Source organism: Neodiprion fabricii, chromosome 1 (assembly GCF_021155785.1).
Source record: "Neodiprion fabricii isolate iyNeoFabr1 chromosome 1, iyNeoFabr1.1, whole genome shotgun sequence".
Lineage (NCBI taxonomy): Eukaryota > Metazoa > Arthropoda > Insecta > Hymenoptera > Diprionidae > Neodiprion > Neodiprion fabricii.
The window spans coordinates 4,155,298-4,181,348 of NC_060239.1; the positions used below are offsets into that span (position 1 = coordinate 4,155,298).

Consider the following 26,051-nt stretch of genomic DNA (forward strand, 5'->3'; position numbering starts at 1 on the left):
GTTCGTCCTGTCAGAGGTGATTTAACGAAGGGTGTGTTACGCGAGCAGAGTATTAAAACGAGATCGCGAATCAACTTCCAAAGCATCAATGCAAAATTATATGAAACCAACGAGTCTTGATTTTTGCAATACGTTCTCGATTCGTCGATTCAATCGATCCGGGTCGATCACCTCGAACCAATTGTCTCCTCGTATAATCTAACCGTATCTAGCTATCTTTCCAATTCTATTTCGACAGTATTGCCACACAGGGACGTATTCCTCGGTGTGTAGGAAATCTCCTTATCTTATCTCTGCAACGTCGCGGTGGCAAAGGGATGGGATGGGGGGTGGGGGGCAGCAGCTGTAAGTACCGCAGAGACATAGCACAATCATTGGTCCGAATTCTCCGTGCTTCGCTGTTCACCGAGTGAGTCTAACTCGACCTCTCGTAGTTCAGTTCCAGAGTCGCGGTCGCTCGGTGAAGGCGCGTTTCGTTTCGCTTCGCATGCTCGTCGGAAAACTTAAACGTTGGCTAGTTTTTCTTCCCGATGATTTGCAAATCGTCGTTTAAATAATTGCGAGTGAGTGCGCCAGTGGACCGGAAGATTATTATTACGAGTGTGAACAGGCACTCGATCCAAGAACATCGAGTACGGACAGATGCACTTCAGAAGAGGACGCGATGATGCAGTTTTGTGGCTAAAAACCGCGAAACTTGTGACGATTACGCGTTTCTCAACGCAGAAGTGATACAGCAATGACACAACCACCACCACCACCACCATCATCGTCATCATCGTCATCCTCGATGACGATCATCGTTGCGAGTGATTGATCAAACCGCAGGAAGACAGGCGCCACAGTCCACGTAAAACGTACCGCATATCAACTGCAACGAAGATCTTTGATAGCAATCTTTCGGTTCACCGCTAAGATTAAGAAGATTCTGAGTAATATTATACAAAGATAGACAAGGACTTTTGTAATACTCAGACCAATACGGCGAATGATTGCAACCACCAATAAATAAACCTCACCGATTGCGACGATATTATCGCGACAATGGACAATAATTATAACCAGAAATGTATCGTCGACGGTGATGCGGGGTGTGAACCCGTTTCTTACGACATTTTTTATTCTTGACTGGAAACATTGGTTGTCTTTTTTTTTTTTTTTATTTTCATCTTTCATTTTACTCCTTCATGAACTCACATCGTGCGCATACGCGAAGTGACAATTCCAACGAATATCGGTGAAAATGCTGAAGTACGTTCACAGACCTGTTCGTCCTCGCGTTGTAATGAGGAAGAAAAAAGGACGACGTTCCATGTCCAGGAGCTGGCCTGGTACCCCAGGCACTCTCTCTGCTATCTCCGGTGATTCCGAGGTAAAGAATTTTCACTCGATACATAAATTGTCATTATATTTTTTGGCGACGAAACTCGGAGAAACCAAAGTACATAACCGAAAACTCTCGCAATAGTCATGCGGGATTCAAAAACCATTCGTCACTTTGTGCACACACACACACACACACGGGCATCTTGTCTGCATCGTCGTTCACACTTACTTGACAATGGATTTGTTAACGATGACGGTTGAATTCTGGCCGTTACCAATCCTTTGAACAGCTGTTATCTCTGTACTATACAATATAACATTGTCCGATGATAAAATTGAAGTATAACTACGTTCGTACGGCGAGCGGATCGTTTCCGTTTTATGAATTGAAAAAATACACGTCGGTTTACTTCGTAGTATATCACATACGACGATATCGTACACCGGTCGAACGATGCATTGCATAAATGAATTAACATGGTAATCATTTTTACGACACTATACTACGTAATTTATAAACTCTGTACGTATATTATTGCATACGACGCGTAATTCCGGTAACCCCTTTTGGCATTTACGGTATAACTTCCAAGTTCATTATCTTTATCGCGAACTTTTTCACGGAAATATTCTAAATATAACGTAATCTTTTTATACAAGTACGGAATCCCGTGATGGATGTATTCGTACGCGGTACAGCGGCCGGAGAAACTATATAAAGATATCAAATTTATAAATAACACGTATTCTCTGTAACGTGCAAGGAAATTGTTGCGATTGTTGGGAATTTCCGATTCTATACTTTTATCCTCGTTTCAGAGATGTGAGATTTTGTCACGGTATTCCCGTGATGTCTGGATACCGGTATAAAATTACATTATATTACATTATATTACGTTGTATACAGGTGTCGGCTTATTATGCACGACGTTTCGGGTGACAATAATAACGTCTGTCTCGTTTTCAATTACGCATTTTTAATATTTACTTTGCCGAATTATTCGTTATTCCAAGGTGAAAAATGATATTGTTGTTGTTTTCGTTATCGTTGCTGTTTGTTGGCCAGGCATAGCTGCATTTTGTGAGGCACAGAAGAGACATGTGCAAAGTATTTACACGCAATCTTGGTTTACACGCATACTTGGGCGTTATCGCGTATCCAATTGTAAGCAAGTGTCAACTTCTCAACCGACTCGCTCAATTGAAACAAACAATCAATCAGGTACAATTGCAGCTCGTCATTGCGTGATAATTTGTGCACGGTGTCGCTTATGCCCGGGTATGTGTAACGAATTGTGACTCGTGTGCGGAAAAAAAAAATTTCAGGTATTCGAGATTTACCACACTGCGAATAATAATAATAATGATGATGATTGCACGCTTTCTATCATTCGAAATTACGCAATTTTTGTCACTCCGGTTTTCACACGCAAGAAAAGCAAATTAGAATGAATTCCGATCGTTTGAAAGAGATTCGAATAAAAAAAAAAAAGCGTCATTACTGAGGACAAATTTTCAATCAGAACCTTCACCGACGTACAGAGGAGTCAGATGCTCTGATTCGTAGTTGGCGAATGTATCTACCGGAAGTCCGGCCCACGAGTTCCGGTTCCGGTTCAACACGACGCTATATGCTTGCACGTGCTGTGCTGTTGCTGCCGCTGTCGCGCTGCTACTGCTCTCGTTGTTCTTTTACTTCTCTCCTCTCGTAACAACGAATCTCTCTGTTTAAAATCTCCCCACAAAAAAAAAAGTAAAAAAAAAAAAAGAAAAAAAAACCCCCCGCTTAGCCGGCTAGATGTTCGTAAAATGTACGTACAATGTGCGTACGTATGTCATATGTATGTATATACGTATACCGCATATTTATTATCGAGAAAAAGAAACGGACTCATTGACGTATATTCCACGTTACAATTGTGGAAAAACCTCTAAACCTCGATAACAGTTTTATATCCTGTCTGACGTAGAAGTTATAGGTGGTGATTTTTCTTCAACAATTGTCACGTTGTTGTTGTTGTTGTACACCAGACATACGACGTTGAAAATATAACGCACAATCTTAGCAACGAGAAACTAATTATCCCGGTGTTTGGTACACTTTTGTAAAAATAATTTTATGTAATATTCAGGCTCTTCGACGCGCGTCCCTCTTAATTTTCTAATCTTACCTCGGACCTTACATATTTCCGTTTTATTATTATTATTTTTTTTCTCTCCCGGTACATTTTACAGTTTATTCTTATCGTTATACTTTTGCGCGAGTTATTTATTATCATTGTTATTTCAGAGTAAATTTTATATTCTTTAACATACACACAGGTGTATATAATATATGCGATAATTGCGTTGTGTCGATATTTCGCGCTAATGATTGTTTCTTTTTGTAACTGTCAGCGCGAATTGTAATTTTGTTTATCATTCGTTCGCAATTATTGTATTACGTATGTACGTTCGATCAAACGTGCAGGGAGCTCCGTTTAAGATTTAAAAAAAAAAAAAAAAGAAAAAAAGCAAACTCTGTAAAAACTTGATCCACGATCAATGTAAGCTTTCAAAATTCGGCCAAAGGTGTTAATTTCGACAATGTCTTTGAACTTTCAGATCGACTACCCCGAAGTACACGGTGGAGGCGGCAGAATGCACAGAACGCCGCATCCAATCACCGACCATCGTCAGGTCAACTTGGTATTCGATGATACGGTAATATTTTTTATTTACCTTTCTCTGTTTTGCTCCTACCATTCGCTTATTCGTATTCCAATTTGCATTCCGATTCGCATACCTTCGCGTCAACGCCTCGCGTCATTCCCTCGATTATTATCATCATCAAAAGTTTTTTCCTGCCAATTTATTTTCATTGGACGTTTAATCTCATCGAAGTATGGAAAAGATGCTACCAAAGTTTCAGCTCTCAATATTAATATTTAGAGGTGCCTCGTCGTAATTTTCTATTTCCCGTTTAAATAACATGGGAAATTTTTTATTTAAACGTTATAATTTTATAATTCGTGAACGCATTAGTGTAATGATAAGACCGGAACGTATTTTTTGTTAGGAAATTGAACGCTCTAGAAAAAAAGTCTGTTATCGTTTTATGATAAATCTACTCTGAAAAGTTACTTTCTAAGGTCAAAGGTGAACAAGGGATCATAAGAAAAGAAATAGTCGATCCTTTTTATTCAGTCTAACTGTGTCACAAATCAATATTTTCAACCTTTTATCCTCGTGTGGAAAACTGCCTGATGCGAAATAAAAGAAAAATTAAAATTAATTGCAGCCTTCGTTAAAATGTCGCAACTTCGTGCGTGATTCTATCATTCCTACTTTTTCATAGGCTATGACATCGGTGCACGGACGTGTAACGTATATACGTACATGACGAAGTGAGTTTCACGCAGGCAGAATTCTTGCTTTCGATATCTACTCGAATGAAAAAACTATAAATAAACCATTCTTACTGTCATTCTTGCGAATGACAAGTCTATGACTTCGTGGCCAATGAATCCCAGGAATGCTTGTGGTGACCGAGTGAAATTTCAAGAAATTACTATTAATGTACGAGTAATGGCGACCATGTCGATATTACTTACGTCGATCTTTTTAATATCTTACAAAAATTGTACTTTTTTTTTATTTTTATTCTCGCCTGATATTCGGTTCTACACATTTTATATCCAATATTCACGGCGCAATCGTATAGCCCTTCGATATCCGGGGACCCCGCCTGTGTACGTCAAGTTTTAGTATACGATACAATTGACAATCGTCGTTCAATTAGTTTCTGTTTTTCATGAACGAATGAATGAACGGACGAACGAAGGAATGAATGAATGAATGAAGGAATGAATGAATGAATGAATGATGAATGAATGAATACGCTGCTTCGCAGGCCCTCTGTATCAATCGGTCGCTGTGCAGTCTGAGTATGTATCTCTATATACATACCCAATATACCATATCGAGACAGAACGTTATTAGGCTAATTTCCCTTGTATATTTATGCTACACATACATACACACGCAATCACACGGATGTGTGCATACGTATTTATCTGGGCATTTAATGGGAGACCCGAGGGGGTTTATTCAGTTACGAGAAACTGTGGATATACAGGCATAGGTAGGACAACCTATCCGCATCGTAGGGAACCGAACCGAGGGAAATGGGAATACGATGTCGTATGGAGTCGCAGAGTCGTGTATAGGTATGCATTATGGAGAGAATAGAAAAAGAGAGAGAGAGAGAGAGAGAGGGAGAGGGTATGCATCGTATGCCTACTAGATACAACTAGCCGAGCAGCGGCAGCGAGTAAACGTGGCGGAGCGGAGTAAAGCCACAGGTGACCCTCTTTGCCCCCTTCGCCTCGTTCCCTCGCGCCGTCCCTGGCTCGGTTGGTTGGGTCACGTGACGCGTTCTCTCGCCGTCCTCCCCCGCCCCTCCCTTTCTTAACCCCTCGCCGACCCCACCACGCCTTTTGCCGCTCGCACAGTTTCCTCGCCTACCTCAGCGACGTACGGTTGCTCAGGCCCGATACAAACGAAACACCAAACCAAACTAAGCTAAACGAAACGAAACTAAACGAAACGAACCGATACCAACAATACGGAAATGTCTCATGGTGCCTTGTGTCGCTGGTGCTGCTGCTGCTCTCGCTGCAACGGCCTACGCGAGAATATGCGTTTATTTACAAACAAATAAGTGGCGCTGTTGTTTAATAAATGTTATACAGCGAGTTTGACGAGGCTCGTTGTATCATCCGTGACTCGTCGTCGTTTCTTTTGCTTTTAAATTTATTGTTATATATATATATGCGTGTGTGTATGTATACGTATGTGTATATGCAGAAGTGAATCGATAGTATTATTGTGTATGTTTGTTGTGTCGTGCGTGCGCGTTATACTCGGGAAACATGGACACCTTCGGGATGTATCAAGTGAGTTTTACAATCTTTACTCACACACACAGACACACACACCGCACACACGCATACCCATACTCGCGCGCGCATACACAGACACACACCCAGGCATTCCACGCGAGTTTTAGTCACGACGAATGATTGTATATAAATAAAAGTAACTTGTTAAATGTTATTTACTCATATCCAAACGTTTTATGCACAGATATTTCTGCCAACATGGCCTTGGGCTGTGCGCGAAGGTGGGAACCTCTCATCTCCTCTCGTTCGCCTTTACCTTATCTCTATCTCTCTCTCTCTCTCTCTCACTCTCTCCCTGGTATTATGTATTTATTGAATCCTGTTCGACGGGCACGTAAAAATCCGGTGTCGATTCCTGCTTAGCTCGCTGATTTGGTTGTACTTACCAATGACGAGAGAGAAAAGGGACGAGGGAAAAAAAAATGTCAAAAATAGGATACCCAAGCCTCGTGCCGCACGTCGGTCGTTTACGAATTACCGTAACAGCGCTAATTCCGCCGTTCTCTTATTTTTCGTCCTGACAGTTACAGCAAACTCGATGATGCTGGCTATGCAATTGTAAGAGCAGTCTGTTTTGTTTCGATGTGATGTCATCGGGCGTTCTAACCTACGCTTGAAATGAATTTATCACGCCCATTAGGGGAATTTTCTGGATCTCGTACACTCATCGCCCTCGATTTTCTAATCGCATCGTTTTCTAACCTATCATCTACATTCAATCATCGTTCTCGTGCTGTTGCAATTTGAATATTGGCATTTACGCTTGACACATTTATTTTCGCATTGCGATGATGGTGATGATAATCACGTAATCCCTATGTAGTTACTCATCTTCCTCTGTAGCTTTTATACCTGAGAAAAATGAATTAATCTTTAAATTCCTCGATTCCTTTCGCTATTTGAAGATTTTTTTTATTTCTAAAATCCTCAAATTTTAACTCTTCCATGCTTGAAAACATGCTCAGTTCATATTTAGAGTCAAACTTTAAGCTTCGACTCATTGATGATTGAAAAACATTTTCTTTCGTTATGTTACAGTTTTCGCAGGGCCTGACTGGCAGGCCAGAATTGTTTCAAAAGTCAAACAGAAGCAGCCATTCCAGTGACACAAGCTCCGCTTATAGCGGCTCTGACACAATGACGTCTGTTCAAAGCTCCTTGGATGCCGACGAGGTCGACTTGTCCGGACTTGTCGAGTCCATAGTAGACAGCGACGAGGAAGAAGACCTTGCCGAAAGCATGGATGTAAGCATTGTTTTTTACGCTGATTTTTTCTAACATATATTTTGTCATTCTTCTTCCCAACGGTTTGATGTCTCTAATATACCTGGGCCCATCCACTTCGGAAGGAATCAAATTCCATCGTCTATTTGGTCAGAATTCATTTTCATCCCTGTTGATCGATTGATCGCTTTCAGAGCCTGACTGTCCGCGACACGATAAGAGACTGCTTGGAGAAAGATCCCGTGGATCGAACTGCGGACGACATAGACATACTTTTGGAATTTACGCAACACTTGAAAGCCTTTACGAATATGACGTTAGCGGTGCGAAGAGCGTTGTGTGCCGTTATGGTGTTCGCCGTGGTCGAGAGAGCCGGAATGATCGTTCTTAACGATGGTGAAGAATTGGACAGCTGGAGCGTGCTGATAAACGGAGCAGTTGAAGTTGAGCACAGCAACGGCCAGGTCGAGCAGCTCCAGATGGGGGACAGTTTTGGTGTTCAACCAACTAAAGAGCGCCTCTTGCATCGAGGGGTAATGAAAACGAAGTTAGTGTTGAATCGCAACTTGATGAACTGCAATTTTGAATACAATGAACGACGAATGGCATTCAATGATTAATTTTCAATATTTCAGGTGCGATGACTGTCAGTTTGTGTGTGTAACGCAGGATGATTACTGCAAAATCCAGAGTCAGGGTGTTGAGAACACAAAACGGCACGAAGAAAATGGTCGAGTAATATTAGTCACTGAATTACGAGGCGCGTCGGATGGTACCGGACGTAAAAGTCACGTCGTTATTCGTGGCACCCCGGAACGTTTGATGTTACAGTTAATAAAAGAGACTAGCACCACAGATCCCACCTATGTAGACGATTTTTTGTTGACGCATAGAACGTTTATTGACAATCCACTGTTGGTAGCTAATCAACTTTTAGAATGGTTTACCGAACCACAAGTTAGGGATCGTGTAACTAGAGTTGTGTTGTTTTGGGTGAATAACCATTTCACGGATTTTGAAACTGACCCAGCAATGATGGAGTTTTTGGAGACGTTTGAGATCGGTTTGGAAAAAGAAAAGATGCACGGTCAGTTGAGGTTAGTTCGACTTGGTTTTCATTATATATAAATATGGATCTGAGTTTAATTATTTGAACAATGATTAACAACTGGTTCCTCAAACAGATTGCTGAATATTGCGTGTGCGGCAAAAGCGAGAACGCGAAACGTTACATTGACAAGACCGAGCAGAGACGAAGTCCTGCATTTCAGCATACTCGGTGGCTATGAGAGAAATTTTGGAATTTTCATCTCTAAAGTTGACAAACGATCAAAGGCTGAAGATGTCGGATTGAAAAGAGGGGATCAAATTCTCGAAGTAAACAGGCAAAGCTTCGAGCACGTCAGTCACGCGAAAGCCCTCGAAATTCTCAGAGGATCAACGCATCTCAGTATTACGGTCAAGTCCAATCTTCTTGGTGAGTTTTAGTCAAAAATACATCTTGTATACATTGGCATTGTCGTGAATTTTAAAAAAGCTGCCAGTCTTAGAATTGTTGAATAACCTTTTCTTTGTTTTCAGCATTCAAGGAGATGCTACAGACACCCGACAACTCACCAAGACCAAGGGGAAGGGTGAGCAAGCCGGAAATTACGAGATTACAAACCGACCTCAGACTGTCGACGCATACGGATCCATTGACACCAGTAAATGCCATCAATCCCTTGGTCTGCAACTTGCCGTTGTTAATGACAGACAGTAATGTCTCGCCGTGTAAAGACGCTAAGAAGGAGCACAAGGGTTTCATGACGCTAGCGCCGAAAAAGAGGCTGCAAAAGGCACTGGAAAAGATGAAAATATTGCCAAAGAATACTATCAAGTATGTTTTACCGTCTCGGATGACATTCGTACCTAACAAAGTTCGTAATTAATCAACTATTTGTATTTTTTCAGCGATGGCGTACACGTTGATGACCCCCTAGGTCCTCCTCATACCCCACCAGGTACGGGACTCACCCAAACTTCGAACCTCTATCATTCCAGAAGTAATCCAGATCTCACTACGATATATTACGACGACCGTGCGCCAGATTATCCTGAACACGTTCTCAAGGTTTACAAAGCTGACCAGACTTGTAAATATTTATTAGTACACAAAGAGACAACAGCTCACGAGGTAAGAATTGATTTACAAATCAAGCCATATTGATTGAAAATTACCTATTATTGTTGTACCACATTGCAGTAAACTGAATACAAAACAAAAAAAAACAACATTTCTCCGATAGGTTGTAATGCTGGCTCTACGAGAATTTGGTATAACTGATAGCAGTTCGAATTTCTCTCTGGCTGAGGTGAGCGTCAGGGAAGGCGGTATGATCAAGCAACGTCAGTTGGCTGATAATTTGCAAAATTTAGCGGAAACGATAGGTCTTAGTTCTCGTTACTACCTAAAAACAAAGGGTGTATCCGAGACTCTTGTTGCCGATGAACAGGCGCCCGAACTTGTCCGCGAATCGCAAGTTCATTTCCTCCATCTAAATGCTGTTGAAGTTGCGATTCAGTTGACGCTACAAGATTTCAGCATATTTAGGTAGACTCATCAAACATCAGTTGTCTCAATTGAGCATAGTTTCATTCCAGTTTTCCGAGTGATATGCAAGATTTTTGTTTTATCAGGAAAATCGAATCGACCGAATACGTTGACGATTTATTTGAGCTAAGGAGTAGGTATGGCACGCCGATGCTCAGGGACTTTGCCGAGCTCGTCAACAGAGAAATGTTCTGGGTTGTGACAGAAATTTGTTCGGAGCACAATCTTGTCAGACGAAGCAAAATCATCAAACAGTTTATCAAAATTGCTCGTAAGTTTGGTTTTCATCAAACGATAACCGCGCCAAAGAACATCCGTAAAAATAAACGTGACTTACGTATTCTACAGGGCAATGTAAAGAGTGCAAAAATTTCAACTCAATGTTCGCAATCGTTTCTGGGCTGGGTCATGCGGCAGTTGGTCGTCTTCGAGCAACTTGGGAGAAACTCCCTACTAAATATCAAAGGTTATTCAATGATCTGGAAAAACTCATGGATCCAAGTCGAAACATGAGCCAGTACAGGCAGCTGATAGCATCGGAACAAACTCAACCGCCAATCGTAAGAATTGATATCTATCATTCTCGATCGTTTTCTGTTTGAATATCGTGAAATTTTCGGGACACTCATTTCTTCTTCCAGATTCCTTTTTACCCAGTTGTTAAAAAAGACTTGACTTTCATTCATCTGGGTAATGACTCCAGGGTTGAAGGGCTAATCAATTTTGAAAAGCTCAGGATGATCGCCAAGGAGGTGCGTACACTAACGAAAATGTGCTCCTCGCAGTATGATTTGCAAACCATGACAGACATCGGAGGACAAGCATTAAGCTCAGCAATGGTGTCAATGAATCAAATGAACTCGGCGAATCAAGGTGCGTTTCGTTTCTCTTAAAATCTGTGCCACGTTACAGCAGTTTGACATCCCTTTGAAGGACTATTTCAGAGCAGATCAGCTTCGCTTTACCCTTAAATTAGTGAAAACGGTCTCATCTCTGTGAGACTTCGGCAATGAATCGAATTTCATCAATTAATATAACCGTAAATCATAAAGGGGGACAAACGGCAACCGTGAAGAGACGGAAGAAGTCAACGGCAGCCCCGAATCCCAAAAAAATGTTCGAAGAGGCTCAGATGGTTCGCAGAGTAAAAGCTTACCTAGCCAACATGGAAGTGATCACAGATGAAGAGCGTTTGCACGCGCTTTCCGCCGAGTGCGAACCCCACGCGGGTGCGGTCGCGATTGCTGCCGCCGTGCCGTTGGCCAACAGAGGTAGGAGACACCCGTCACCTACGCTGTCGACGACGAGCAGCGCGAGTAGCACAAGCGAAGGTCGGAAAAGCATACAAGGTGAGCTATGGTCTATTGTTTGCGCGCGATCGTACAAACAGAGGAAAGAAAAAGGAAATTGTACAAACTGCAAATTGGGAATCATGAATTCCTCGAAACTGTCTCGTTTTCCAATAACTCGCAGGTACAAAATTTGGAGCAGCATCGCCACAAGCGCAGAGAAAAATACTTGCCTTATCCGACCCTCATAAGACGAGACCTCACCAACCAAAACACTGCCCAGCTCCACTTCCTATACCTGGCCTAGCTCTGCATGCGGGTGGCTTGGAACCCAGTCCCGGAGCGCCGAGAAGAGTCGGATCAGCAACGAGGGTTCCGATGCACGAGAGATCGCATAGCGATACACCTTCTGGACTGCCGCCACCTGTTGATCTGAGTGCAGAAAGCAGCAGTGTTACTAGTCTGAGTAATCTGCAACCTCTGAGAAAAACACTGACCAGTGGTGAGTTGTTTTTGTATTTTCATTGTTTATTTTTATCTAGTTTTTAAATTTAATTCTTGTGTACTTATCTGCTGTTAGAGCAAGTCTTTCTTTTTGTTAATAATAATGTTTACTGATCTTGAAAGAAAGTGGTGGTCAGTTGTACAAGGCAGTGGATTATTTGAGAGCAATTTTAATACGAGGTATAGGTAAATAATTCTCGTGGTATTACGCACTTGAAAAATATTATTCGACTTCTTACGGCTGGTGTTTTGAATATGTCTTTCTTACTATGACACAACGGAATTAAATTCACGACGTATGTGCTTTTAACCATCTATCATCTTTAGTCACACATCTGACACTTATTGCACTGTAGTAGATAATGCCAATCGTTCAGATACCACAGGGTGTGCAACAAATTACCGTATATCAAATTTTACGAAATTTCATTTTCATTTTAATCAGGTAGACGTAAACATCTTCCGAAACAAAAGCGTCATGTATTTTCAAAGTAATTTACAATCTGTTAATTAGAGTTAAATTTAGTAAACAATGTGAGTGTCGACTCATCCACTGATGAATTATGACTGAATGTGTTATTTTAATATTTATCTTGACTTCAGAGCGATAAACTGAAGCAAATTGACGACAAATTGGTCAAAATATCGATCAATATCTATCAGAAATATGTTTTCAACTTCATCTTCTGCCATATATTTTATTAACTATCAGAAACATCTAATTATCGTCATACCTCACTCTCTCATTGCAGTCTAGTTGATAATATTTCTGATCGCGTAGGTGGTTGAATTAGACAATCTGGTAACTAGCAGCATGCAAAAAAGGCTTTAGAAATATAGAATTTTATGTTTTGCGTTATCTCTATCGATTTACTGCTAGCAGTATGTACGTTGCGTTATAATCTTAGTTAATATTATTAAAACAAAAAAAAAATTAGCACTCTTGCATCAGATAATTTGCAAAGCAAAGCAACTTTTGCAATAAATCTATCACATGCATCTTGGCGACATCGCTTGTTATCATTAAAGTTTTAACGTTGCTTAAAGAAACAGTGATCTGCGTACATAATATTGTCACCAAAAAATGTCAAAGCGGTACATAGAGCTCGAGGAATGAATCATTATTGAATCTTGGCCTATTCTGAACGTACCGATATGTAAATTTAATGAGCCACAGAGTAGGTGTATAGAGAATCTAGATTTCCCGCTAGAAACGGTAGTGATAGACGTGTGTTGGGGAATCGACAGGTTCCGTGACAAGCAGTGACAGTGGTCACAGTACGCAATTGGACAGTCACAGTGGCAGCAGCGTTGAAGCCGGTGGCAGCCCGCCTCCTTCGCAGAGACGACACTCGGCTATGCAAGGTATGTCGCATATCTTAGGAGGTAATCTTATCATCTTAGGCAAGGGTAGTTTTTGTTTTTTTTTTCCTCTGGTATCCAATAGAATGTGTCGGTGAATTGTCGTTTCTGGTCTTGTAGTACGTATTGCTGAAACTATTTATTGCCAGAATATCGCTTTATTTGTAAACGGTGTAAATAATCGAAACGTTTTTTTTGTTTAATTTCATTTAAAAATTCAACTAAAAATTATTCTGTTTCTAAAATAGAATATAAAAGGCAATCGATACAAATAATGTTATACAATATTACAAGATCCAAAAAACACGTCGAAATTTGTTTCAGTTTATTTTTACTTGATTGAGCGTTATAGTCATACCAGTGGTGTATCAAATATACTTTGAATAGCAAATATTATCGAAGACAGATAGTATTTGATGACATAAGATCCTTTTCTAAGGTATTCCATGGCGCCGTAATTTTGGTCTGTGCAAGAACCTTATAAAGGATCTCAGAAATTATTGTAAATTTTATTAAAATTTTACAATAATTGTTATTATAGTGACAAAATATGGTGAAGAAAATAAATTAATTCGTACATGCGATTTTGACGTAGATATTTAACTTGAAGCCGGCTGAGCTTGCTTGTATTCTAGCTTTGACGGTGAATCCATATCTATATTGGGTAATATGGTGACTATGTAAAAGATTATGAAAGCGATTCGAGAATTGGTAGTATATAAAAACAGTTAACAGACACTAAAGGGTATTCACCGATGCCTCATTGGTCTGGCTATTTTTCAATACATTTACTGAGAATGTCGCATGTCGCTCCGCTTCTCTCAGAATATGAATATAATTATTTAAGTATGTAACGTGTTTGAAGAACAAGAAAAAAACTACAAATTATCATTGCCCTTCGGTAATTTGTTCAAAATCTATTGGATATTGCTTATTCCTTTTTCTTATGCAAAATACAATCGCTTACAAGCTTCTTGGAGAAAACTTTTCAGTTGTAGCTTTTATTTCATTTCATTCGTACCTGTATATAATGATGAAGGTATTATCACCCCTTGCATAAATCTGTTGCGCATCGCTGTCTGTACAGAGCTTGGTTCTTGTTACAGCAAATAAAAAGCAGATACACGTAAGATGTCATTGAAACAGTAATAAAAGGAAATATAATACCTATTTGCTTTTTGACATAAAAAAAATAGATTTCTGTTATCTAAATGCGTATAGAGTGATTACTATTGAAATGAAGGATACAAGTACGACATATCCTCTCCACTATAGAGATTTATTAAACCTGTAATCTTCTAGTACCGTAATGTATACGGTGATGATTGAGTGAATGGAAACGATATACAAAGCCGTGTATTCGTACTTGTATTTATGTACACACCGATTGCAATAATATTTTGATCGTTTTATGGTAGTAACTTGTGTAAGATACGTTGTGTCAAACTTTATGTACTTGTAGGATAATTGTGTTGAACTATTTTACGTGTGTATGAGAGTAGATAACGCGAAATTATAATAACTTACATGTGTCAACGATCGATTTCGTCATCATTCGTTCGTGTTGCAAGTAGTCGTACACCTGTAAAAGTAGAAGTTCAATGAAAAAAAAAAAGAAAGAAATCGTAGGTGTTGCCAGTGGGTGGATTGGTTGGTTTCTTTGCATTGTAATGTTGTATGTGTGGTGTATGGTGCAGGGTCTGTAATGAGGGGGGGACTACCTCCGTTCCCACACGCAGTCGCCGTGCTGCCTCCACTTCCTGCCACCTACAACCACTACTATCACCACCCCCAACCTCCTCAAGGTGAGTTTTCTTACCGCAGTACAATGTGTAGCATCTCGGTAAAGCAGAAGTGTCCTGCGGTTTGAGATTATGTGTCTAGCTTTTCTGAAATACAGTCGCTACTGTCGCTGCCGCTGTTATGCTTTGCTTACCTAACACCACATTTTTTTTCTTTCATTTTTTAACGCAACACCTGTATTAAGACTAACGTGTGCGTATCTTGTGTGTAGCTGTGTCGGTACAGGGTAATATAACAATTATTATGTTACCTGACTGTGGATCGGACATTGTTCCTTATATGTACCTGTGCAAAGTTCTATGTCTATTTAGTAGTGTGTCGTGTATTTTATTTTTGCAGTGTAACGTTAAGAGGTGTCGGCTGTCACGTCTGCTTATGTTTCGCATATGTATTATTTAATCTTTAATTGCTTATGAATAATGTGGTTTGGTATATCAATGATTTCAGTGTCGTATAGTAATTTATGCGTATTTTCACTCGGAACACATTTTTGTTGTATGTCCTTGGACGGTGTAAAAAGTTGAAAAAATTTTCCAATTGCTAATTATTCTATATCAGCTTACTTTATTTTGTAACACTTGGACTGAGAAGAATACCGCTGACTGAGTTCAAATTGAAGTCAGCTTTTCAGTATAATTTCTGAGGCGTTTCAGTTTTCACACAGTCCAGGATTTACGGTTCACTTAATCGACCTTCGGTTTTTAGTGTGCGAGACATTGAGGTATAAATAATCTTTAAAAATACTACCTGACAATACCTCAATTCCTAATTCTGTTATATAAATTGTGTCATACCCAGGAATGTTGAAATATTATTTTGCAAAATCAATTTGAATTTTAACCCTCGTGAGTTCTGAGTCAAAGATAGAATCTTTGAACCAATTGACGTAACAATAACTGTTACGGTGTAAAACTGTAAAAGAATGATGAAATAGAATAAAATTTCAACTCTTGTTTCCATTTGCTATTTGATAAATTGTTGTTATTTTATCATTCCTGAAATTTCGCGAGTATGGTGTACTGGATAAATAGGGCTTACAGGTATAGGAGTTGGTATTGGCTTGCCTCCTGGAGGAATGATGATGCGAGGTGGTCCAACCCGCCAACCACCTGCCTATAAAGTAGCGGCGCAGATGGCTAGGCTCCACAGATTGGGCAGAGCCCATAGCCACGAGGGGGTCACGTATCACACCGACCACGATGATGGTACTTAAATTCTACAAATACGTATTCTTAAATAAAGGTCATGAAGAATTTCACCACAGGTTATCACCAATATATGTATGTCTGTATCGTTTAACGTGTAACGTGTCGGTGCACAAAAATGATTTCTTATTGCCTCTCTCCACTCAATAACCGAGTTGCAATTTTATGGCCCTTGAGTACAGATACGTCATTCCTTTCTTCCCATAATTTATTGTTATTCTTGTGTGACCGATTCGATGCCATCGAACGGAGCAATAATATCATTGTATTTCCTACAAATCTAACTGTGATTTATCTGAAATTGATCGTGATATTCGTGTACCTCAAGAGTGTTCGTAAAGAAGAAATATTATTGCTCTGTTGGCACAATTTAAAACGTGTTTCCATGCGTCGAACAAAGGCTTTTTTTTTTTTTTTTCTCAATCTTTTTTGTCTCCATATTCACTTATCGTTAGTTTGTGTTTTTCCTCGCGATGCAATGTGTCACTTGTATATTTAATTACTTTCACAAACTCCGAGTAAGCTGCGTTGATAAATAAATAAATAAATGAATACATAATTAAATGAATATACAAACACACACATATGTATGTATAATATATGCAATATACACGAAGTCGTCTTTAGATGTAAATAACTCGTAAAATGAGTGTTTTGCACTTGATGTGATATGCGTACGTACTTTCTGTGTTATGCTGTGCACATTATTTGATCTTGAAGCACCGTGCCTGTTTGTTTCAGCTCTACCATTTATTCTTACTTGCTTGCATTTTGTTGTACAATAACTCCGTATTTATATATACATTATATTACACATTTTTAAATTTAATCCCGTTTATTTATTTTATCTTGTTTTGCTTCTCGTCTTTTACGACATTTATCACAAAGCTTTGTTGAATCGCTTTTTTTCACATTCGCAAAACGAGGTTTTTCATTTTTTTTCTTATTATTGTTCGTTTCTACTTTACGCTGTCATTATCGATACTCCCTAAGTTTTATTTATAATTTTTTTTTTTTTTTTTCATCCATTCAAAGTCTTCATCGAAATTCCAGCCGAAGAAAAATTAGGACAAAATTTTATTCGACAGTCTACCAGGATTTACATTTTCGTCTTACTTATACATATGTGTTTTATTTATCCTTACTTTTCAATCCGCAAATAATTCACTACTTTGAACAAACTTTGGCACGTATGGTATTTATAGACATATATTTTAATTTTTTTTTTTTCTCGTCAATTTTCACAAATGCCAATAAAAAATCATGGTAGTTGCTGCGGTATTTGGAGGGTGAGTAGAATTTATGCGCATTCGTGAAAATGAAACGAATGTAACAACGTTAAAAAAAAAAACCACCGAGAACTTTTTCGTTTAAAAAAAAAAATACATAATCTATATATATATATATATGTATACATGTAGCGTTTGATTGTTACCAAAATAAGAATCCCAGGTGGAAAAACGAAACGCCATAATACAATAGAAATTTATATTGTTACAGATGACGAGGATGCTCAAGTTTCGGCGGTGTAATCTTCGGTAAGATTAAAGCTAGCCGATTTTATTTTTACGTTAGGTAATTTCTTGTTGGAAGAAAAAGGAAAACAAAAAAAAAGAAAAAAACCGACATGTAATGCAAGAGAAAATAATAATAGTGACAACAATGATAGCGAATTAAATACCACCGTGAACTGATTGATCCGAAACTATAAAGTGCTGGAACATTTTCCATATCTTTTTTTTTTTTTCTAATTGTTTTGTTTTTATTTTCGTTTTAACGGTATGTAATAGAATAGATGCCAATAAAAGATAACAGGTTCTTCCTTTTGAATTATATAACAGTCGATGGGTAGCAAATTCGACTAATTGAAAAAGGAATAATAACCAAGAAGCTGATTTGACGAACAAGACATATATTATGTATAAATGTAAACTGACACAAATATATACTATATGTGTTGGATGTCCGACCGATCTTGCGGATAACATCGATCAGTTATCTATTCAGATCTTTAGCTAAAAATTTTCTACACAAGACTGCGAGAGTACATATGAATAAATATTCGGTTATAGCGCAAATATATTATATAAATATATATTTTGAAAAAGTGAATGTTGAAAGACGTGGAATTATAATTTGCTCCGTCTTCTTTTATGCATGTAGTGAATATTAAATATTGAAAATACGTCTAATTTTTACTCATTTTCATTGTTAGCTGTGGGAAAAATTTTGCAATGAAATATGCACGTTTACCAATATTTTACTAGAAGATATTCCACCGTCAGCTAAAGACAGATTATGTCGAGTACACTTTATAGAGTAATAATAATATTATTATTGAATTATTAGTAATAGTAATAACGATTAATAATAATAATAATATATTACATTTTATAACGAGATAACTTTTGCGTTAGCTTGGATAGAATTGATCTTTTAGTTGAAAAAATGTGGAAGTAAACGATTCGCATTCATTTTTAATAAATCATTCACTTTCGGCGATATTTAACCAATTGTTTTCTCAAAGAACAGAATTATCAAGCGTTATAACGTGGATCGTGGATATATATTTTAACGAACTATTAGTTTTTTCTTTTAACTCTTTTAATTCTTCTCTTATTTTGTTTTGTTTATGATTTTCTACCAAGATACGGGTGCGTACGTTATAAAATCTCGATTTACGAAAGATCTGAATCTGACATTGAAATTAATTTGTAAACAGGAAAGACTATTATGAATATACAAAACAATATATGTATACTATTCATATACGCTCGAAAACAAATTTTATTTTTATTTTTTCAACAAAAGTCGAAGATCAATAACATTTCACGTTATAACTGAGAAACTATTATTATTATTATTGTAAAAAAAATGGAAAACCGGATCAAAAGCGTCCGATCTATACGGTAAAGAAGACGTAGGTAAAAGAAAACTGTGAATGACCAACGCATTGACTATGATTAAGACAGTAAAGAAAACGGAATGAAAAAGAAATTGATTATCGACAAAGTGATTAAAAAAATTCATCTCAAATCGATATTGAATATTATACATATACATTTGGAAAACTGATTTGATTTTTGTATTTAAAAATAGTAATAATAATAATATTCTATAGAATATAATATAATATAATACAATACAATATAATATAATATATGTGTAATAAGTTGAGCCCAAAGATGTTAAATATCGTTTATTGCTGATAGCTGCTGTACACAACGCGGCTTCTGTATTATATAATTTTAAGTTAGCTTTTAAATTTTGTAATAAGTCCAGTTTACTGTAAATATAGTACAATAATAATGATAATAATAATAGTATTAGTATATTAATAGTAATAATAATAATAATAGCGATCGATTCCTATTGACCAGGGGAACATAAATTAGATTTATTGTTAGTTCAAATTCGCGTCTAAAACTGTTAATTATAATAACGTGAACAAATCTTTTTCCGTGCGTACCTCTATGTTGAAATAATGTTGCAATCCGAGTTATGGATTATGCGTGACAAAACGAACAATTTCTATATCACATTGTTTATACATACATACACACGCGTACAGTAATTCTCCGAAGTAATACGGCACGGGTATCTTTCTATGCAGAAATGAATCGTAAATCTAGTGGTTTTATTCCGTACGCGTGACGGTAAACATACATTTTCTACATGGCATAAAATATTTAGGAAAAAATATACGCGCAACAAGTGTCCGTCTCGGAGGAAGAACAAAAAGAAAATATTGCAGTATATTTACTGTTATTTATTTGCATGTATGCATGTATATCAATTTCTCTCTCGCGTCCATTGATTTCGTTTTATCATGGGTAATCTTTACGCAAAAGTAAACAAACCAACATTCAGCCTTGCGTCGGTTACAAAAAAGAAAAGCAACAAACAACAAAAAGTGTAACGTATTACTTTAAACTGCAATTTTCTATAAACTAATATATATATATATATTATTATTATTTAATGATGAGGATAATAATAATAATTGTATATTACGTAGCTGTAGTAACGATGATACCTGTATGTATATGTATTATTGGGCTGTTGTGGTTAATTGGTTAAAGAAAAGCCTGAATTTCCCGATTTACCATCTCACCTCGATCTCTCTGCCACCAGCTTGGTATAGTGCAATGCAGAAAGATGAAACCAAACTATTGAAAAAAAAAAAATACCCACTCAGTGTCCACGAAGTCAAATGAACGTTACAAGTGAAAAAAGAAACGCGTGAAATTTTTCATATGCCACTAGGCAGTTTCATTAATGCGACTGTACCTATAGGCTTGTGTTTATTCGAATAATTAACCGCCTTCTCAGCCTCACCGTTAATTTTATTAATCAAAAGTGGATAATAACAGGCTCGAAATTTTACTGAAAATACATTTTATGCATATATGTATATTGCTTCTCGTTTTAACATTCCGTGTTATTTGTCATTCGATCAACAAGGAAAAATAATTTTTTATTCAAACAAATATATTACTTGAATGAATTAAAAGAACCGAGACGAACTAAATTTCTTAATTTTCATTATTTTTATTTTTCTACTACCTTGTTTCTTGCACGAAAAACAATTATCACAGAATTTTGAATGTATGTACCTATATTTGACTTCCTGGTCACCTTGTTTCAGTTTTACTTCGCTGCAATGATAACTGACGATGCATATGAATAGCACCAGAATATTAAATTGAATGTGAAAAAACACCGTTTCAACCGTTTCGTGAAGAAATTGCAGCATCAACGACACTTGTACATATCTTATGTTTTTAAATATCGTGATGCTCCTTTTAAAAATAGAAAAATTATCGTACTAAAGTAATGTATGATAATCATTGAAATTAACCTGTAATTGAAGTATACTTCCTGAAATTCCAAACAATGGCAAGAAATCAGATGACTGCACAATATCCGTACAATTGTTGCAAGTAAAGTGGCTTTGAAAATAATTTTGCTTCATTTAACACAAAAAAATAAAAATAAAAATGAGTATTCATTCGCGATTACGCAATTTATTACGATACATGTGTAATAATTCTATCAGTTCAATAACCGCGCGATCGTTTGCGTAAATTTTTATTTATTGTCATTATTATTAGGTATTATTTTCACCACTTTCGTCGCTCATCTTTAGATAAATTGACATTGGACGATTTATGTATAAATTATTCAAACAATTGACTTGACGCAGAAAATAAGACGATTCCTGTTTGTGTAAAATTAATTTTAACTCACTGGGAAAATGTTTTGGAATGTTGTTAATTGCGAAATTGAGCAGGATTGATGTGGGCAAGTCTGACACAGCCGGTGGCGTAGTTTCATTGAACTGTAGTTTAACCGTATAATACCGATGTTAGAAAAAGAAACGTATGTACGTACATTCATTGCAATGTTGGCAAACAGAGAAAGAACTCGGTGAAAAAATTTCATGTTCATATGCATATTCAAATTTTCGTACGTATAATAATAATAAAAATAATAATAATAATAATAGTAATAATAATAATAAATAATTATGATAACTCTTTGAATACATATACTACGGTACATATATATATTTTTTTTGTTTATTTTTTGTTTCTTTTCATCTTTTTTTTTCTTTTAATTTATATAATTGTCTCTGTTATTTTAATTATTTATAACATAATAAGCATGCGACAAGAAAACTTTTGTATTTAATTTGTTTAATAAAACTTCAAAGTCATAGTACAATAATACTTTGACAATATGTTTTTTTCATTTTGTTAACTTTGTTCGTTATATGTATCCTTATTTCTTATTGTAATTTTTTTTTTCTCAAGCCGTTCCTAAGTTGGACTATCCCCCCCACATCTGTGTGTGCGCTGGGTGTAAATTACACACTGATATTCAACTTGGGAACGTTTACACTCATGCTTATATATATTATATATATATATATATATATATACCTGCACTAAGCGAGCTACTTGGGTGTATACACTTTGTTCAGGGTGGCGACTGATCAGGAAACCGAGAATAATCGGGGAATTTCGTTTATCGAGAAAAGTCAGGGAATTATGATTGACCACAAGAAAAAACGTATTTTTTTTTTTATAAATTGTTACTAAACTTCAACCGTCAGCTAAGCCAACTTTCAGAAATGGTATTATTCAATTTTTAATTATTCGCGTGACACGAAGCAATTGTGTTTTAGAATCGAAATTTACATATCGAAGGTGCACAATTTCTGGAGTTCTTGATGATAAAAGCCACCCGTCATTATCTAAGTTTGTGGGAAAAGTTCAGGGAGATTGAATTTTTTGACGGGTAAAAAGTCGGTGAGTTTTATTTGAGAAAATCTGTCGCCACTCTGCTATTGAATATAATGTATGATGTCCGATTCGAAATACAAACGTATATAAAAATGGGTGGCGTTGACGCGCAAAACAATTAAATAGAAATTAGAGGTCATCTAAAGAATCTTTAAGTGTTTCGTATTTAAAAATTCATCTACGAGCCAATTTAATCTAAACCCCACCTTAATCGATAACTTTCAGCATATTGTATAACACTTGACTTCTGACAAGTTCTATTTATCGTATTAATATACAACTATAATATATATTATTACAATAACTACATAACATACACTACGTATACTAATTCATTGTATACTACATGCAGACCTATACATGTGTGTGTATACAATGTATACATATATATTATATACATATGTGCGTGTACCTATACACATGCACATTTACTTATGTACGTGCACATGTATGTATACTCACACGTACACAACTAAAGAAATGCATATATACGTCTATGTATTTTCACTATTTTGTATAAATAATACCGTTGTTTTCTATATTTATGTACTTACATATACATATATTATATACATAAATGATATACCTACATATTAATTATATAAATCGATAAACTAACTACCATTGAAGGACAACCAAAAAAGGAGAAGAGAAAGAAAATGAGAAGGAAGAAGAAAGAAAATGAGAAAGAAGAGAAATTCTAAGTAGCCTACATTAACGACGTTGTATGACAACGTACCTATAATACTAGCTATCGATAATGATCTGTAATAGCGTATAACATAGCAATATATTCATCCTGCGTGTATATATACACACACACACGCGCGCGCGCGCGCGTCAACATTTGGTTAATAATGTGACACTAAGAAGTCCTAAAGCTCCACTATACGATGTTGTATCTGTCAATGTACCTATATAAAATTCCAAACAATACATATATATATATAATATAGTATTCGACGAAAGAATTAATTGTCACAAGCATTACGCGTATTGTATGCATGCGCGTAACAAAACTCTATATTCCATTTTTCAGCGACAGAATTGGAATTGAAATGGAAAACAAAAAAAAAAAAAAAGTCAGAGTATTGTATAACGATGAAGAATTACATTTTTCGAATGAGAATCTCGAGAGTCAGTGTAAGGTAAGGGATATTCATTCGCTGCATTATTACGGTACAATTAACATCGCGAATTAAATTTATCCCTCGACGACTATCTCGGCAAAGTAATTAAAAACTTGTATGTAGATATTCGGGATTAGTTGTATAAAATAACGCAATTTTACTCTTTTTGCCGTAGGCCAGCCGGTCGTTAATCGCGCGTTGACGAACGACGAACTTTGCGCGCCGTTATCGTAACCCAGCATCAGTTGGCAAGACGATAACGAAACGAATGATTATGTATGCAGTATTTTTAACGAAATTTATCGATCTCATATCTATAGGTATATGTGTACGTCTGATGTAAAATATCAAACTCAAGTATTTTTCTATTCGGTTTCAGAGTGGATGTAGAACCAGATGACTTACATATCAGGAATTCGGTTTTATCCTTCTGCAACCGTCCGTCTGCAAATTACACAGGCAGGCGAAATGTAACTTTTAATTTCCCCTTAAAATAACAATGCCTTGTTTTTTAGGTATTCAGGCATGTTGAATGTAGCGCTAGCTTTTTTACAGCACATCGAGATTTATTTTTATGCAAGATACGCATATTTACAGACTTTTGAACAATTTTTACGAAGAAATCAAACGTAACGAATAAAATACCGAATGTTTAGTTATAAAACGAACAGCGTTAGTTTTAAACAGGACTTAAAATACTAGATAAATCGAAAAGACTTGTGATATATTTTTCTACTTTCTTCAAAACTCCCGTTCAATCTTTTTCTCTTTTACTTTGTACGTAGCTCTAAATAATGTGCGTAAAGTTCTCATAAAAAACAATTAGTGATGGTGGATTAATATTCAAACATCAACACTACCATCAATAATATAATTAGCACAGGAATTGGAAATTCAACTGTAGTAATACTAAGAAAACAGAAAAATGAAAAATTTCTAGAATTTTTCTTTTTTTTTCGTCATAGATTCGTGTTAATAGCTACCGAAATTACCACTCAATTTTGTCAGGGAAAAACCATCGCAGGCCTTTGCTATAGTTTATACTATAACTGCGGTGCGGCTAATCGTCTTTTTACTTAACTATCTCAGGCTTGCTCGTACTTAGCTCAACGATTTTAGGGTGTTTCGATTTCTCTGCTCGCGAGTTCCCAGTTTATAATAAGTAATCCGCGCAACGAGCTCTCGTTGTGCCTACAAAACCGCGCCGTTATCGGCCGCTTTGTTCGCGGTGTTTTATCGTGCAGCTGGCATCAAGATACCCGCTATACGAAACAACGCTCGTCCCACATGCCAGATTATAAACGAGATATCGATCGGCCATTGATTGTCAGATCGGTTGAACGGAGCTCTTGAAACGACAGCCGTTATACGAACTCGAATATGTATATGCATATATGGTCGATACATGAAACGCTTGGATACTAATTATGGATTATACAACCTTCGAAAAAAATATTCAATTTGTTACGTCAATTTTATGCAGGAATCTCGAACACAAATTCAACCCTTGTCCTCTTTCAATTTTGGCCCGTAGTTGATTTTCCAATTGGAAAAACGACCCTTTTTGCGATTTTAAGTCGATCATTATTGGCCTGGTTTTAATTGTCGAGGTCTCTAATGCTTCTCGGAATAAAAACTCGCGTGTCGTACAAACGGAGAAATTTCTTTGCACAACACGTCGTTGTTCCTTTATCAAACTATTCAGTTCTTCCGAAAAATTGCCTGTGCTATGAAGAAATTAAACTTTGCTGTAATTATACATTCTGAATTTGATTAGACACTTGGTTTAAATGAGGGGTGAAAAAAGTGTCTGGAAAATTTTCACCAACTACTTGCTACTGCGTATCATAGTATGAATAACACTCGAAGTCGTTTGAAGCAATTAACGTTTTAGCTGGGTGATTGTGAACTCATGCGAAAGTTTTAATACGAAAATTTCCAGCGTGTACGTGTATAAAAATGCGAGTGTAATGAATTAAGGAAGTTCCTTTCTTCGATGACGAATCACCGAACGATTCTTCGTACGTTTTTGAGGTCACCCAAAAGAGGTTATACTAACGTATATAAAATAATTAACATCTTCTTTTTTTTGCCAGCGCAATGAAGTCGATAAAAATAACTAATTCGTTGCGAAAATCGGTTGAAATATTTTGACATTCGGACAATGATGGAAAAAAAATCAGCTTATCGATGTGCGTTGGAATTACAAAGTGTGCGGTTGTACGCATTTTTTTTTTTTTTTTATCCTTTCCGTAAGAAATAGCTGCATAAAGTGCGTAACGTTAATTCCGCTGGCATTGAAGCCGGCGGGCAAAAGTTCACGATATACGTACAAGATCATAAATTGAAAAATCGGGGATTATA

The 26,051-nt window shown here is 36.8% G+C and overlaps 1 protein-coding gene across 12 annotated transcripts in view; it reads left to right on the forward strand.

The window, feature by feature from the left end:
- Nucleotides 1-20,468, forward strand: part of LOC124187757 (rap guanine nucleotide exchange factor 2-like) — a 103,266-nt gene extending 82,798 nt beyond the window's left edge. For 3 of the 12 annotated variants that reach the window (XM_046579850.1, XM_046579860.1, XM_046579851.1), the window contains 17 exons: nucleotides 3,931-4,029; nucleotides 7,308-7,514; nucleotides 7,688-8,040; nucleotides 8,129-8,590; nucleotides 8,678-8,970; nucleotides 9,075-9,372; nucleotides 9,447-9,669; nucleotides 9,782-10,086; nucleotides 10,173-10,357; nucleotides 10,435-10,646; nucleotides 10,728-10,959; nucleotides 11,139-11,435; nucleotides 11,560-11,877; nucleotides 13,128-13,244; nucleotides 14,939-15,046; nucleotides 16,076-16,249; nucleotides 17,750-20,468. In XM_046579850.1, coding sequence (XP_046435806.1) covers nucleotides 3,931-4,029; nucleotides 7,308-7,514; nucleotides 7,688-8,040; nucleotides 8,129-8,590; nucleotides 8,678-8,970; nucleotides 9,075-9,372; nucleotides 9,447-9,669; nucleotides 9,782-10,086; nucleotides 10,173-10,357; nucleotides 10,435-10,646; nucleotides 10,728-10,959; nucleotides 11,139-11,435; nucleotides 11,560-11,877; nucleotides 13,128-13,244; nucleotides 14,939-15,046; nucleotides 16,076-16,249; nucleotides 17,750-17,781 — 3,915 coding nt within the window. In that variant the 3' untranslated portion in view covers nucleotides 17,782-20,468. Of the gene's footprint in view, nucleotides 1-1,209; nucleotides 1,373-3,930; nucleotides 4,030-5,824; nucleotides 6,264-7,307; nucleotides 7,515-7,687; nucleotides 8,041-8,128; nucleotides 8,591-8,677; nucleotides 8,971-9,074; nucleotides 9,373-9,446; nucleotides 9,670-9,781; nucleotides 10,087-10,172; nucleotides 10,358-10,434; nucleotides 10,647-10,727; nucleotides 10,960-11,138; nucleotides 11,436-11,559; nucleotides 11,878-13,127; nucleotides 13,245-14,938; nucleotides 15,047-16,075; nucleotides 16,250-17,749 lie in introns of those variants that run through there. The other 9 variants (XM_046579857.1, XM_046579852.1, XM_046579863.1 and 6 more) reach the window with 9 other exon arrangements.
- Nucleotides 20,469-26,051: the final 5,583 nt, after the last annotated feature.